This window comes from Triticum urartu, chromosome 2A (assembly GCF_056163025.1).
Source record: "Triticum urartu cultivar PI428250 chromosome 2A, HENAU_Tu73, whole genome shotgun sequence".
NCBI lineage: Eukaryota > Viridiplantae > Streptophyta > Magnoliopsida > Poales > Poaceae > Triticum > Triticum urartu.
In genome coordinates, this window is record NC_141874.1 from 434,951,127 (window position 1) to 434,967,553 (window position 16,427).

Genomic DNA, 16,427 nt, shown 5'->3' on the forward strand with positions numbered 1-16,427 from the left:
CCGCGAAGTCCTGCCACTGGTCGTCTCAACCGATCACTTTCGACCATCGCGATTACTCAGCAAGTATCCGACGCGCAGGATGGGCTGCCCTGGTATTAGACCCAGTAATTGGCGGATATCACTTCACACGAGTCTTGATGGACGATGGCAGCAATCTAAACCTAATATATCAGGATGCAATCTGCGGGATGGGGTTAGACCCAACAAAAATTCACTATAGCAATACTACCTTTAAAGGAGTAACGCCAGGCCCAGGGGCTCATTGTACGGGCTCCCTCCTACTACAAGTTATATTCGGCTCCCCCGATAACTTCCGTCGCGAGCATTTAACCTTCCACATCGCTCCGTTCCAAAGTGGCTATCAAGCACTGCTCGGACGCGAAGCTTTCGCTCGCTTTAATGCAATACCACACCACGCCTCCCTCACACTCAAGATGCCCGGTCCACGTGGCATCATTTCAGTGAACGGAAATATCAAGCCATCTCTGCGCGCCGAAGAGAGTGCGGCTGCCTTGGCAGCCGCACACTAAAGGCGCCCGGACCAGTGAAAGCATCCAATAGGTCGTCAAGACCTCAGACACAACTAATCAAGTCCGGCACCACTATTTATACCGAATAAATGGTCACACCCCCATTTGTCAACACAAGGGGCTCAACGCGCGCAGACAAGTGGCAATTTCTTCTCATCTTGAATTATACATGGTTTCTTTAAAAACTATCTTTTTGCACGACAACTTTTTCACCTAAATTCCTCTCTTTTACAGACGATCATCGTGCTACACCCGTCCAGGATACGGCACAACGGAGACACAGGCGCAGACGTGCAGCAGGGACCCGCTCCAAGGATTCTTTTTAGGTTAAGACCCTGCGTAAACCTTTTTTACTATCTCTTGTTGATACATATCCACCGTTGAGAAGGATGATGACGTCTTGGCATGTGGCCATGCCAGAACAATGCATGTACCTGGACACAAGGGGCTTCTTACAAAGGCCATTATTTAGGCCCGGTTTATACCACAAAGACCGAATACCTTAGGGAGTGTTCGGCGTCGCGAGTTTTGCCCTATATGCACCAGCTCCGAATCATTGTCTTTGGTTAAATGTTGGGTTTGCCCGGCTCCTGTGTTTTGGTGCCTTACATTCCGCTTTACCGGCTAAGGTAGCACCAGGAGAACTACTGCGATTGTTCCCTGGTTCATCCGGACGAGCACCTCAGTAGAGAAAGCCGAAAACTGACTGTCATGATATAGCATGAGACTGGTCAACCACTCGATGACCTGTTGGAATGTTAGAATTCCTCTGCCTTAACGAAGGGCCGTTTTCCGGCCAGGCATGTACGCACCCCGGGATCGGGAGAGTGCGGGGCCACCAGGGGCTATCTAGTAGCCCCACTGTCAAACTCCTATGGCTAAGTGAAAGTGCTAAAGCATTATAGTCCGGCTGCCTCGCTCGCTCCGCTGTCACGTCCTTAATAGGACCAAGACGTTGGGTTAAGTGTGAACGCGTGTTTTTTGCGAGCACCTCCGCATTATATGCGTGGGGGTTGAAGCCGACGGCTGCAATCTTTCAGGTTATACACATGTATACATAAACGGCCGCCCAGGAGGCATCATATTACTTTCAGACAAAAGTATAAAAATATCCTTATAAAAATTCATAAAAGGGTTTCGCTTACAATGAGATTACATATCACTCAAACATAATATTTTTTGAGCACTGGGTCTCTATCAAACGAGCACCCTCAAGAACTTCTTCAAAGTAGTGCTCAGCAGCCATTCGACCTATGGCCGAATCCCGCGCTGCAACAGTGGTAGCATCCATCTCCGCCCAGTATGCTTTAACATGGGCAAAGGCCATCCGTGATCCCTCTATACACGCCGACCTCTTCATCGCATTAATGCGCGGCGCCACGTCAAGGAACTGCTGCACCAAGCTGAAATAGCTGTTCGGTTTTGGCCTTTCCGGCCATAGCTGATCCACAACAGCCCTCATGGCGAGTCCGGACAACCTATTTAGTTCGGCCCATTCGGCTAATTGGTCAGTCAATGAAAGCGGACGCTCGGGAGAATGGAATTGTGTCCAAAACAACTGGTCCACTTCACAGTCCGTCTGACCCTGGAAGTACTTGGCCGCATCGGCAGCGCTCGCCGCCAAATCCATATACGCATCCTCCGAACTCCACAGCCGATCCAGAGAGGCATACCGTGGATCTCCGAAATTCCTCCGCGACATAAAGGATTTCCCAGCTACAATATCCCCGGCTTCCCACAGCTCCTCCTTCTTCGCCCTCATAGCAGAGCGGATGTCTTTTCTCGTTGTAGCAGCCTTCTCAAGGTCCGATGCCTTTGCTAGGTTTTCCTTTTCAAGAACCCGGCAATGGTCGGTGGTGGCTTTTAATTCTACGGCCATCTTGGCCATCTTATCTCGGCTCTCGCCATGCGCGGCCTTCTCGGCTTTCAACTCTTTGGCCGCCTTCAATGCAGCCGCATTATCAAACCTCGCTTGTTCCTTGGCTCGGGCAACTTCTTCCCGCAAGGCTTCAACAGTGGCAGCTCCATCTGCAGTCACAACATATTAAAGATACTGGCATCATGCTGCTCTTACTATGTGGCGTTTACCAGATAATGACACTTACCCTGTGCCTCGTCAAGCCTTTTGTTAACAAGCTCGATGTCGGCGTCTGCCGCATCCAACTGCCGTTTTAAACGGGAAAACTCGCTAGTCCGGCTAGCCACCGGAGCTTCCATCACCTGCACATAGAGGCAGTATGGTTATTACCTGGGAATATGATCCTCTGTTCGTCGTCGTTTCCGACGACAACCAGAGTCTCAGCGGCTACTATCTACACAGGGCACACCTAGCATGTGCAGGACTATCATACATTATTTCATGTACCTCAAAGCCTGTCAGTAGACTCATAAAAGCTTCATGCAATCCGTTTTCGACGGACGAGATTCTCTCCATCACCGTATTCATCAGCACACGGTATTCATCTGAGATGGCCGCTCGCCCCACCAACTCCCTCAGAACATCCGATTGCACACCAGATGGTGCCGAACTCTTTTTTCCGCTCTCTTCGAGAGCCGAACACTGGGAGCTTTGGGGGTCAATGGTATTATCTTCTGGCCTCACCGGATTCAGAGAGGTCCTCCGCGACGACACTTCGGGGTCGCCCGCTTCCGGAGCGGAGGAGTCCGGAGGAGGCGTTTCGCTCTCCATCATCTCTGGAAGAAGATCCCCCGAAGACGAGCTCATTTGAGAGGGGCTAAGGCCCGAACTGCAAAGATATATGCGGTGGTTATTTTCTCAGAAGAAAAAGATGGCATACATGTACTATTAAAGTATTTCGGGTCACTTATGACTCGCCAGAGAATTGATCCCCTCGCGGACTTTGTGCGGCAAAAGCACCCCCCGAGGTAGGACCCTCTATGGGAGACTTCTTCTCCCGTTTGGAAGCTTCGGCTTCCGAATCCCTGGGCGCAGTCCTTTTCCTCCTCCGGTCGTCTTCCTTCATGGAGACGCTCGCTCCCTCGGTTAGAATGGGCAGCATTGGGGGCCCGCGTCTGCCCGTATTATCCTCTCCAGTATCTTCCTTCAAGGGCTCTGGGTAAGGTGCGACCCGGAGCATCTTTTCCAATACCAGATTGTCCAAACCCTCAGGGAGGGGGGCCGAACACCGAATCAACTTCGCCTTTGTTAGCCAGTCCTGGTCAAAAAGCGAACTCTTAGAAATAACTTCGTAACAAATGAGAGATAGTATGTTCGGCCGGAATATTCCTTACCTGTTCGGTGGCGTGGTTACTGCTCAGGCCCACGTCCTCGGTGATTTCCGGACACTCTACCTGAGGTCCGAAGAATGACTTGTACATCTCCTCGTGCGTCAGGCCGAGGAAATTTTGGATGACACGCGGTCCCTCGGGATTGAACTCCCACAAGCGAAGAGGCCGGCGTTTGCAAGGCTGGACTTGACGAACCAGCATAACTTGTATTACTACAACCAAACTAAAATATCCATTGAAGAGATCTCGAACGCGGCTTTGCAGTATAGGCACATCCTTGGCTGGACCCCAGCTCAGACCTCTGCTGATCCATGACATCAGTTGTGGTGGAGGGCCCGAGCGGAAAACAGGGGCGGTCACCCACTTGGCACTTCTAGGAGCCGTGATGTAGAACCACTCCTGTTGCCACAATTCAGACACCTCTGGAATGGAACCTTTGGGCCATGGGGCTCCCTTCATCTTGCGTATTGAGGCACCTCCACACACTGCATGTTGCCCCTCGATCATCTTCGGCTTTACTTCAAAGGTCTTGAGCCATTGGCCAAAGTGAGGGGTCACCCGCAGGAAGGCCTCGCACACGACGATAAATGTCGTGATATGAAGAAAGGAGTCCGGAGCTAGATCATGGATGTCTAGCCCGTAATAAAACATCAACCCCCTGACGAAAGGATCCAGAGCAAGGCCTAGACCTCGGAGGAAGTGGGAGACGAACACAACGCTCTCGTTGGGTTCGGGGGAGGGGACGGCCTGCCCTCGGGCAGGCAGCCGATGCAAAATCTCGGCGGTCAGATATCTGGCCTCCCTCAATTTTTTGATGTCTTCTTCCATGACGGAGGAAGGCACCCATCGGCCTTGAAGGCTAGATTCGGACATGATTGAAGGTTCGGAGCACCTGACCTGAACTTTGGGTGTTTGAGCTTGAGGTGGGGGAAGGATTCGATTGAGCATGGGAGGAAAAAAATAAAATCCTTGTCCCTTTATAAAGAGGGTGAATATCAAGCGTCCTCTCCGTGGCCGTTTGGACTTGCCTATAGTCTAGGAGTCCTATAAGCGGTTGGGTTACCCACGCCCGTATTGATGAGAATCCCAGAATAAGGGGACACGATCTCTGCTTTAACAAGACGTGCCAAGGAAACCGCCTCACATGACGCACTGAGGTGGGATAATAAAACGATTCGGATAAAGGCTTGGCCGTGGTGTGTCACACTACGGAATACGTCAGCAGATTAGATTTGTGTAAATATTATTCTCTCTATGGCAATATGTGGAAATTTATTTTGCAGAGCCGGACACTATCTTTGTGTTCAAAATCTTCTATGAAGTACTTGGAGGAGGAACCCGCCTTGCAATGCCGAAGACAATCTGCGCGCCGGACTCGTCGTCATTGAAGCCTGGTTCAGGGGCTACTGAGGGAGTCCTGTATTAGGGGGTGTCCGGATGGCCGGACTATACCTTCAGCCGGACTCCTGGACTATGAAGATACAAGATTGAAGACTTCGTCCCGTGTCCGGAAGGGACTTTCCTTGGCGTGTAAGGCAAGCTTGGCGATACGGATATGTAGAACTCCTACCATTGTAACCGACTTTGTGTAACCCTAACCCTCTCCGGTGTCTATATAAACCGGAGGGTTTTAGTCCGTAGGATAACATACAGAACAACAATCATACCATAGGCTAGCTTCTAGGGTTTAGCCTCTCCGATCTCGTGGTAGATCTACTCTTGTACTACCCATATCATCAATATTAATCAAGTAGGACGTAGGGTTTTACCTCCATCAAGAGGGCCCGAACCTGGGTAAAACTTCATGTCCCTTGCCTCCTGTTACCATCCGGCCTAGATGCACAGTTCGGGACCCCCTACCCGAGATCTGCCGGTTTTGACACCGACAGACACCGACATAGACCTTCGGGTCCGTAGTTAGTAGCTAGATGGCTTCATGTCTCTCTCTCTTGATTCTCAATACAATGGTCTCTTGGAGATCGATATGATGTAACTCTTTTTGCAGTGTGTTTGTTGGGATCCGATGAACTTTGAGTTTATGACTAGTCATATCTTTTTATATCCATGAAAAGTCATTTGAGTTTCTTTGATCTCTTATATGCATGATCTCTTATAGCCTCGTATTTCTTCTCCGATATTTGGGTTTTGTTTGGCCAACTTGATCTATTTATCTTGCAATGGGAAGAGGTGCCCGGTTGTGGGTTCGATCTTACGGTGCTTGATCATAGTGACAGAAAAGGAAACCAACATGTATGTATCGTTGCTACTAAGGATAAAAATATGGGATACATATCTACGCAATAGATAAACATATCTTGTCTACATCATGTCATCATTCTTTTTGCATTACTCCATTTTTCCATGAACTTAATACACTAGATGCATGCTGGATAGCGGTCGATATGTGGAGTAATAGTAGTAGATGCAGGCAGGAGTCGGTCTACTAATCTTGGATGTGATGCCTATGTAATGATCATTTGCTGGATATCGCCATAATTATTTGAGGCTCTATCAATTGCCCAACAGTAATTTGTTTACCCACCATTTGCTATCTTTCTCGAGAGAAGCCACTAGTGAAACCTACGGCCCTCGGGTCTTCTTCCTCATATATTTGCTTGCGATCTACTTTTCCTTTGCATTTTTATTCAGATCTATTAAACCAAAAACACAAAAATACTTTGCTGCACTTTATTTTATTTGTGATCTATTATTTCAATCTACTACAATTTTTTGGCATCGTTACCCGAAAGGGATTGACAACCTCTTTAACACGTCGGGTGGCGAGGTGTTGTTATTTGTGTGCAGTTGCTGTTTACATTGTATTGCTTGGTTCTCCTACTGGTTCGATAACCTTGGTTTCTTCACTGAGGGAAATACCTACCGTCGTTGTGCTGCATCATTCCTTCCTCTTTGGGGAAATACCGACTTAGTCCTAGCAGACAAGAGCTTTTGTAGCGCTATAGTCAGAGGGCAAGCTAGCGCTGGCATCCCTCACATTTGAGGACAAGCGACTTGGCATCTTGGAGGGCCATGGGCCAGTAGATACCATGAGAAAGCCTTGGCCACCAGGGACCTCGAGGCGGCGTGGTGCCCGCACTCGCCCTGGTGTATGTCGAGGAGGATCTCTACACCCTTGTCCTGCTCGACGCAGCATTGGAAAATGCCCGTCGAGCTGCGCTTGACCAGCTCATTGTTGATGATGCTGTATGCAGACGCCCGGCGCTGCACTTGCCGGGCCTCGGTCTCGTCCATGGGGAGGACCCTGTTTTCCAAGAACTCTGAGATCGGCATGGCCCATGATCGATGGAGCCGTCACCATGGTGAAGACGTCCACCATGGCGGGTTCTGGGGCGGCAGCCCTCGGGTTAGAGACGACAGTGGCCGGGTTGAGCACGGCAGCCCCCGGGTCAGGTTCAGCAGTCCCTGGGTCAGGTTCCGCAACCCTCGGGATCGGGTCGGAGATGGTGTTGGCCGAGTCAGACGCGACAGTCCCCGGGCTGGGATCGGCAGCCACCGGGCCGGGTTCCACAGCTTCTGGGTCTGGGTTGAAGACAGCAGCCTCCGAGCTTTGGCCTACGGTCGCTGGGTCCATGCTGGGGAGGGGCGCGACCGGGTCATCCGGGACGAAGATGGACTCGGAGTCGGGAGACAGCTTGACAGACGGCTTGTGTAGGTGCTCGAGGGATACTCCAGACAGTATGGCCTGTCGGGATGAGCCAATCTTGGCTAGCACATCGGCGACATCGTTTTCTGCACGCGGGATGTGGAGGAACTCGCAACCGTCGAAGAAGCTGGAGAGCTGCTGGATGAGGAAGCGGTAGCTGGCCATATTGGCGTCTCGGGCGTCCCACTCGCTGGAACACTACTGCACCACTAGGTCCGAGTCGCCGTAGCATAGGATGCACCAGATGCCGAGTTCCTTGGCAAGCCGAAGGCCGTGCGCAAGGGCTTCGTACCTGGCAAGGTTGTTGGAGGTGGTGAAGTGGATCTGGAGCGCGTACCAAAGCCGGTCGCCCTTCGGAGATGACAACACGATGCCGGCTTCCAAGTTGGAGTGCATCTTGGAGTTGTCGAAGTGCATGTGCCAGTGCATTGAATCTGGCGGTAGCAGCAGGTACTAGGTCTCCTTCCAGTCGACGAGGAAGTCGGCCAAAGATTGGGACTTGACCGTAGTGCGGGGCTCGTAGAGGATGGTGTGGCCGGCTAGCTCGATTGCCCATTTGGCAACCCGGCCAGAGGCATCCCGACAGCCCATGATCTCGCCGATGGGGGCCGTGCTAACTACGGTGACAACATGCTCTTGGAAGTATTGCTTCAGTTTCTTGGTGATAACCCACAAGTATAGGGGATCACAATAGTTTTCGATAAGTAAGAGTGTCAAACCCAACGAGGAGCTAAAGGTAGAACAAATATCCCCTCAAGTTCTATCGACCATCGATACAACTCTACGCACGCTTGACGTTCGCTTTACCTAGAACAAGTATGAAACTAGAAGTACTTTGTAGGTGTTGTTGGATAGGTTTGCAAGATAATAAAGAGTACGTAAATAAAAAGTAGGGGCTGTTTAGATAAAGAAACAATAAAGTGAATATAGCGAGTGTGGAAAAGTGGTGGTAGGAGTTGTGAAATTGCCCCTAAGCAATTGACTACTTTACTAGACCGATAGCAAGTATTATGTGCGAGAGGCCACTACTAGCATGTCATCCCTGACTTGGAATTATATGCACTTATGATTGGAACTATTAGCAAGCATCTGCAACTACTAATGTTCATTAAGGTAAAACCCAACCATAGCATTAAGATATATTGGTCCCCCTTCAATCCCGTATGCATCAATTTCTATGCTAGGTTGAAGCTTCTGTCACTCTTGCCCTCCAATACATAGTCCTATCAACATACAACTAACCCTATGGTGTGATCCACGCGCGCAATCATATGATGGGCACCAAAGGACAACAACATAACCACAAGCAAATTAAATCAATCATAGCAATTCATCAACCACCGCTAGGACAATGAAAATCTACTCAGACATCATAGGATGGCAACACATCATTGGATAATAATATGAAGCATAAAGCACCATGTTCAAGTAGAGGGTATAGCGGGTTGCGGGAGAGTGGACCGCTGTAGATAGAGGGGAGAAGGTGATGGAGATGTTGGTGAAGATGGTGGAGGTGTTGGTGTAGATCGCGGTGATGATGATGATGGCCACGACAGCGTTTCGGCGCCACCGGAAGAGAAGGGGAGAGGGGCCCCCTTCGTCTTCTTCTTCCTTGACCTCCTCCCTAGATGGGAGAAGGGTTTCCCCTCTGGTCCTTGGCCTCCATGGCATGGGAGGGGCGAGAGCCCCTCCAAGATTGGATATGTCTCTCTGTCTCTCTCTGTTTCTGCATTCTCAGATTCTTCCCTTTCACCGTTTCTTATATTCCCGGAGATCCGTAACTCCGATTGGGCTGAAATTTTAACACGATATCTATCCGGATATTAGCTTTCTTGCGGAGAAAGAAGGGCACCAACGGCCTTACGGGTGGCCCACGAGGGTCACAGGCGCGCCCCCTGCCTCGTGGCCACCACGGGCACCGTCTTGCGTGGATTTTTCTTCCCCAAAATCATATATATTCCAAAAAAAATCTCCGTCAGTTTTTATCCCGTTTGGACTCCGTTTGATTTGGATATTCTGCGAAACAAAAAACATGCAACAAATAGGAACTGGCACTGGGCACTAGATCAATATGTTAGTCCCAAAAATAGTATAAAAAGTTGCCAAAAGTATATGAAAGTTGTAGAATATTGGCATGGAACAATAAAAAATTATAGATACGACGGAGACGTATCAGCATCCGCAAGCTTAATTCCTGCTCGTCCTCAAGTAGGTAAATGATAAAAAAGATAATTTTTGATGTGGAATGCTACCTAGCATAATCTTGATCATGTCATCTAATCATGGCATGAATAGTAAGATACGAGTGATTCAAAGCAATAGTCTATCATTTGACATAAAAACAATAATACTTCAAGCCCACTAATAAAGCAATCATGTCTTTTCAAAATAACAAGGCCAAAGAAAGTTATCCCTACAAAATCATATAGTCTGGCTATGCTCCATCTTCACCACACAAAATATTCACATCATGCACAGCCCCGATGACAACCCAAGCAATTGTTTCATACTTTTGACGTTCTCAAACCTTTTCAACTTTCATGCAATACATGAGCGTGAGCCATGGACATAGCACTATAGGTGGAATAGAATATGATGGCGGAGAAGACAAAAAGGAGAAGATAGTCTCACATCAACTAGGCGTATCAACGAGCTATGGAGATGCCCATCAATAGATATCAATGTGAGTGAGTAGGGATTGCAATGCAACAGATGCACTAGAGCTATAAGTGTAAGAAAGCTCCAACTGAGACTAAGTGGGTGTGCATCCAACTTGCTTGCTCATGAAGACCTCGGGCATTTGAGGAAGCCCATCATCGGAATATACAAGCCATGTTCTATAATGAAAATTCCCACTAGTATATGAAAGTGATAACTCAAGAGACTCTCTATATGAAGAACATGGTGCTACTTTGAAGCACAAGTGTGGAAAAAGGATAGTAGCACTGCCCCTTCTCTCTTTTTCACTCATTTTTTTATTTTTTTGGTGGGCTTCTTTGGCCTCTTTTTTTTATTTGGGCTTCTTTGGCCTCTTTTATTTATTTTTTAAGTCCGGAGTCTCATCCCGATGTGGGGTAATCATAGTCTGCATCATCCTTTCCTCACTAGGGCAATGCTCTAATAATGATGATCATCACACTTTTCTTTACTTACAACTCAATATTACAACTCGATACTAGAACAAAGATATGACTCTATATGAATGCCTCCGGCAGTGTACCAGGATGTGCAATGATCTAGCATTGCAATGACATCAAAAAACGGACAAGCCATGACAACATCATGCTAGCTATCTTATGATCATGCAAAGCAATATGACAATGAATGCTCAAGTCATGTATATGATGATGATGGAAGTTGCATGGCAATATATCTCGGAATGGCTATGGAAATGCCATGATAGGTAGGTATGGTGGCTGTTTTGAGGAAGGTATATGGTGGGTTTATGGTACCGGCGAAAGTTGCGCGATACTAGAGAGGCTAGCAACGGCGGAAGGGTGAGAGTGCGTATAATCCATGGACTCAACATTAGTCATAAAGAGCTCACATACTTATTGCGAAAATCTATTAGTCATCGAAACAAAGTACTACGCGCATGCTCCTAGGGGGATAGATTGGTAGGAAAAGACCATTGTTCGTCCCCGATCGCCACTCATAAGGAAGACAATCAATAAATAAATTATGCTCCGACTTTGTTACATAACAGTTCACCATGCGTGCATGCTACGGGAATCACAAACCTTAACACAAGTATTTCCACTAATCCACAACTACCCACTAGCATGACTCTAATATCACCATCTTTATATCGCAAAACTATTGCAAGGAATCAAACATATCATATTCAGTGATCTACAAGTTTTATGTAGGATTTTATGACTAACCATGTGAATGACCAGTTCCTGTCATCTCTGTAAATAGATATAAGTGAAGCACGAGAGTTTACTTCTTTCTACAAAAGATATGCCCACGCTCTAACAAATATAAGTGAAGCAAGAGAGCATTCTACAAATGGCGGTTGTCTATGTAAAGAGAAAGATGCAATCCAAACTTCAAATGATATAAGTGAAGCACATGAAGCATTCTATAAAGCCATACTCAAAAGATATAAGTGAAGTGTATAGAGCATTCTATAAATCAACCAAGGACTATCTCATACCAGCATGGTGCATAAAAGAAAAAATAAAAATTAATGCAAAAGACGCTCCAAGATTTGCACATATCGCATGAACGAAACGAATCCGAAAACTTACCGATACTTGTTGAAGAAAGAGGGGATGCCTTCCGGGGCATCCCCAAGCTTAGACACTCGAGTCTCATTGAATATTTACTTGGGGTGCCTCGGGCATCCCCAAGGTTGAGCTCTTGCCTCTCTAACTTCTTCTCACATCAAGACCTTCTCGATCATCGAACACTTCATCCTCACAAAACTTCAACAGAAAACTCGGTAAGATCTGTTAGTATAATAAAGCAAATCACTACTCTAAGTACTGTTGCAAACCAATTCATATTTTGTTTTTGCATTGTGTCTACTGTAATATAACTTTTCCATGGCTTAATCCACTGATACAAATTTATAGTTTCATCAAAACAAGTAAACTATGCATCAAAAACAGAATCTGTCTAAAACAGAACAGTCTTTAATAATCTGAACATTCACCATACTTCTAATACTTGAAAACTTCTACCAAAATTAGGAAAAATAAAAAATTTGTATAGGAAGACAGTTCAAAAAGAATCAGAACCATTTGACATTCCAGATAAAAATGTAAAATCGCGCACTACAGCCAAAGTTACTGTCCTGCACCGTACAAACCATCAAGCAAATGTAAACATCCTAAAGGAAAACCTTGGCACATTATTTTTATAATACAATGGAATTGTACAAGGGGATAATTATTTTTATTGAAAATTTTCTGTAATCAAGATTCTCAAAGTTTCCGTGAGCATGAACAAAGTTCAAGGCTAGCTCCCACTTCAACAATGCTTGTCTTTCTCACTTTCGCTTTCCTTTTTGAAAAAGTTTTGGGTTCCCATCTTTACTTTTGTTGTTTTTAAACTATATAAAAGCACTCAACAGAAATAAATGACTCTCTAAAACTTCCGGGTTGTCTCCCTGGCAGTGCTTTCTTTAAAGCCATTGAGCTAGGCATACAGTGCTCAAGTAATGAATCCACCCGGATCCCAAGGTATATCAAAGCCAATTTTAATTAACAATGATTTGTAATTTAGTAGTGAGCACAAAGTAACATATATCATGTAATGACAAAGTCTAACTCTCTTCCTATGCATCGGCATGTCATAAAAGAACAATTCATGCACACATAGTAAAGGCCAATGCATAGTATAAACAGTTTCTTGCAATTTTACCATGTTGGAAACATAGAGAGGTGGAGATATAGTTCCTCTCTCATAATAATTGCAAGTAGGAGCAGCAAGCACATGCATATTATATTCATCAAAATCATCATGTGCAACGGTAAAAGGCAACCCATCAATATAATCCTTAATAAGTGCAAACTTCTCCGATAGAGTGTAGTCGGGAGAATTCAAAAAGATAATAGGACTATCATGCGTGGGTGCAATAGCAACAATTTCATGTTTAACATAAGGAACTATAGCAAGTTCATCTCCATAAGCACAATTCATATTGGCATCTTGGCCACAAGCATAGCAGGCATCATCAAAAAAGGGATATTTCAAAAGAATCAACGGGATCATAACAATCATCATAGCAATCATCCTTTGGTAAGTACGAAGGGAAATTAAACAAGGTATGAGTTGGAGAGTTACTCTCATTAGAAGGTGGGCACGGGTAGCTAATCCTCTCTTCCTCCTTTTATTCTTCGCTCTCCTCATCATCTTTTTCATCCAATGAGCTCACAGTTTCATCAATTTCTTCTTCCATAGACTCCTGCAAAATATTAGTCTCTTCTTGGACAGCGGAGTAGTACTCAATATATGGTTCAACATAGGCATTAGAAGCATAATCATCATAGCAATATTTAAGTATGGCAAAAATTTCAGATTTGTAAAGAGTAGCATCATACTTTTCAATCAAAGAAGCAATTTCATAAGCACCCTTAAAAGCAACAAATTCTTTAATTTGTTGAACATCATAGTAATTATAAACACCCTTAGCATAAGAAGATACGATTCCATTATCATTAAACAAACATTGGTAGGGAAGGTGTTTCTTAGGGTCTTCAGAACAACAAGTATAATCATATATTTCACAAAAATTCCAAGCATAGCATTGCAAACGATGAATTTGATCCAGTAAAAGTTTCCCTTTTTCAGATATTCGGTGTCGCACATAACAAGCATGCTCATCTAAAGATTTGCCCTCAACTAAGCTAGTTGGGGTTTCAGCACGAGCACATAGGGATCGAAGATGATCCAAGTAATAAGCTTCAGCGGTGTGATAGATTCTGAGTGGTTCTTCAACCATTGGTTTAGTAGGTACAACTAATTTTTTTGGTATTGTGCGTTTCCTACCCATAAATAAAGATAGAAAACAACTAAGAACAGCAAATAAAAATTACTTAGTGATAAAGCAAACAAGCACACATGAGAATATTCACCCCACGCTATTGCTCCCCGGCAACGGCGCCAGAAAAAGGTCATGATAGCCCACAAGTATAGGGGATCACAATAGTTTTCGATAAGTAAGAGTGTCGAACCCAACGAGGAGCTAAATGTAGAACAAATATTCCCTCAAGTTCTATCGACCACCGATACAACTCTACGCTCGCTTGACGTTCGCTTTACCTAGAACAAGTATGAAACTAGAAGTACTTTGTAGGTGTTGTTGGATAGGTTTGCAAGATAATAAAGAGTACATAAATAAAAAGTAGGGGCTGTTTAGATAAAGAAACAATAAAGTGAATATAGCGAGTGTGGAAAAGTGGTGGTAGGAGTTGTGAAATTGCCCCTAAGCAATTGACTACTTTACTAGACCGATAGCAAGTATTATGTGGGAGAGGCCACTGCTGGCATGTCATCCCTGACTTGGAATTCTATGCACTTATGATTGGAACTATTAGCAAGCATCCGCAACTACTAATGTTCATTAGGGTAAAACCCAACCATAGCATTAAGATATATTGGTCCCCCTTCAATCCCGTATGCATCAATTTCTATGCTAGGTTGAAGCTTCTGTCCCTCTTGCCCTCCAATACATAGTCCTATCAACATACAACTAACCCTATGGTGTGATCCATGCGCGCAATCATATGATGGGCACCAAAGGACAACAACATAACCACAAGCAAATTAAATCAATCATAGCAATTCATCAACCACCGCTAGGACAACGAAAATCTACTCAGACATCATAGGATGGCAACACATCATTGGATAATAATATGAAGCATAAAGCACCATGTTCAAGTAGAGGGTACGGCGGGTTGCGGGAGAGTGGACCGCTGTAGATAGAGGGGGGAAGGTGATGGAGATGTTGGTGAAGATGGTGGAGGTGTTGGTGTAGATCGCGGTGATGATGATGATGGCCACGACAGCGTTTCGGCGCCACCGGAAGAGAAGGGGAGAGGGGGCCCCTTCGTCTTCTTCTTCCTTGACCTCCTCCCTAGATGGGAGAAGAGTTTCCTCTCTGGTCCTTGGCCTCCATGGCATGGGAGGGGCGAGAGCCCCTCCGAGATTGGATCTGTCTCTCTGTCTCTCTCTGTTTCTGCGTTCTCAGATTCTTCCCTTTCACCGTTTCTTATATTCCCGGAGATCCGTAACTCCGATTGGGTTGAAATTTTAACACGATATCTATCCGGATATTAGCTTTGTTGCGGCGAAAGAAGGGCATCAACCACCTTACGGGTGGCCCATGAGGGTCAGGGGCGCGCCCAGGGGGGCAGGCGCGCCCCCTGCCTCGTGGCCACCTCGGGCACCGTCTCGCGTGGATTTTTCTTCACCAAAACCATATATATTCCAAAAAATCTCCATCAGTTTTTATCCCGTTTGGACTCCGTTTGATATGGATATTCTGCGAAACAAAAAACATGCAACAAACAGGAACTGGCACTGGGCACTGGATTAATATGTTAGTCCCAAAAATAGTATAAAAAGTTGCCAGAAGTATATGAAAGTTGTAGAATATTGGCATGGAACAATCAAAAATTATTAATACGACGGAGACGTATCACTTGGCGGTACAGCATGCCATAACACATCTTTTGGTAGTGCGAGTAGTTTTGCTTGGAGGAGAAAAGCACCTCGCTCAGGTTAGTAGACTAGACGCTGGATAGACTGGATCTTGCCCTTCTCTGGTCGCTCGACCACCATCACCGTGCTGACCGACTGCGAGGTGGCGGCAATGAAGAGCAACAACGACTCCTTCTCGGTTGGTGCGGCTAGGACGGGTGTAGTGGAGAGCATGCGCTTGAGATCCCGGAAGGCTTCGTCCGCCTGGTCGATCTACTCGAACGGCGACATCTTCTTCATCAGCTGATACACGGGCAATGCCCTCTTGCCCAACCGACTGAGAAACCGGCTGACCGAGGCCAAGCAGCCGGTGAATTTCTGGACATCATGCAGCCGGGCCGGCTTGCGTATGCGCTCGATGGCCTTGATCTTCTTCGGGTTCGCCTCAATGCCGCGCTCCGAGATGAGGAAGCCAAGTAGCTTTCCGGCCAGTACGCCGAAGACGCACTTTGTAACGCCCCAAATGCAACTTTCCATATTTGTACTCCGACTCTTTCCATTGTCGGCTCTAAGTTATGAGATTCCCTTCGTGGTTGGGTTTTTGTCTTCGTTTTGCATTTTGCTCATGTCTTGCATTCCATATCATGTCATCATGTGCATCACATTTGCATTCGTGTTCGTCTCATGCATCCGAGCATTTTCCCCGTTGTCCGTTTCACAATCCGACACTCCTACGTGCGCCAGCGTCCCCTTTTGTCTCTTTTCGTGAGCGGGTGTTAAACATTCTCGAAATGGACCAAGATTTGCCAAGCGGCCTTGATAACCCACAA

General features: G+C 46.2%; 1 protein-coding gene across 1 annotated transcript in view; it reads right to left on the reverse strand.

The window, feature by feature from the left end:
• Window positions 1–7,896: 7,896 nt before the first annotated feature.
• The window catches only part of LOC147985374 (uncharacterized), a 33,679-nt gene continuing 25,148 nt past the window's right edge, over window positions 7,897–16,427 (reverse strand). The window contains exon 2 of the mRNA XM_087541535.1: window positions 7,897–8,100. Within this exon, the coding sequence (XP_087397661.1) occupies window positions 7,897–8,100 (204 nt within the window). The remainder of the gene's footprint in view (window positions 8,101–16,427) is intronic.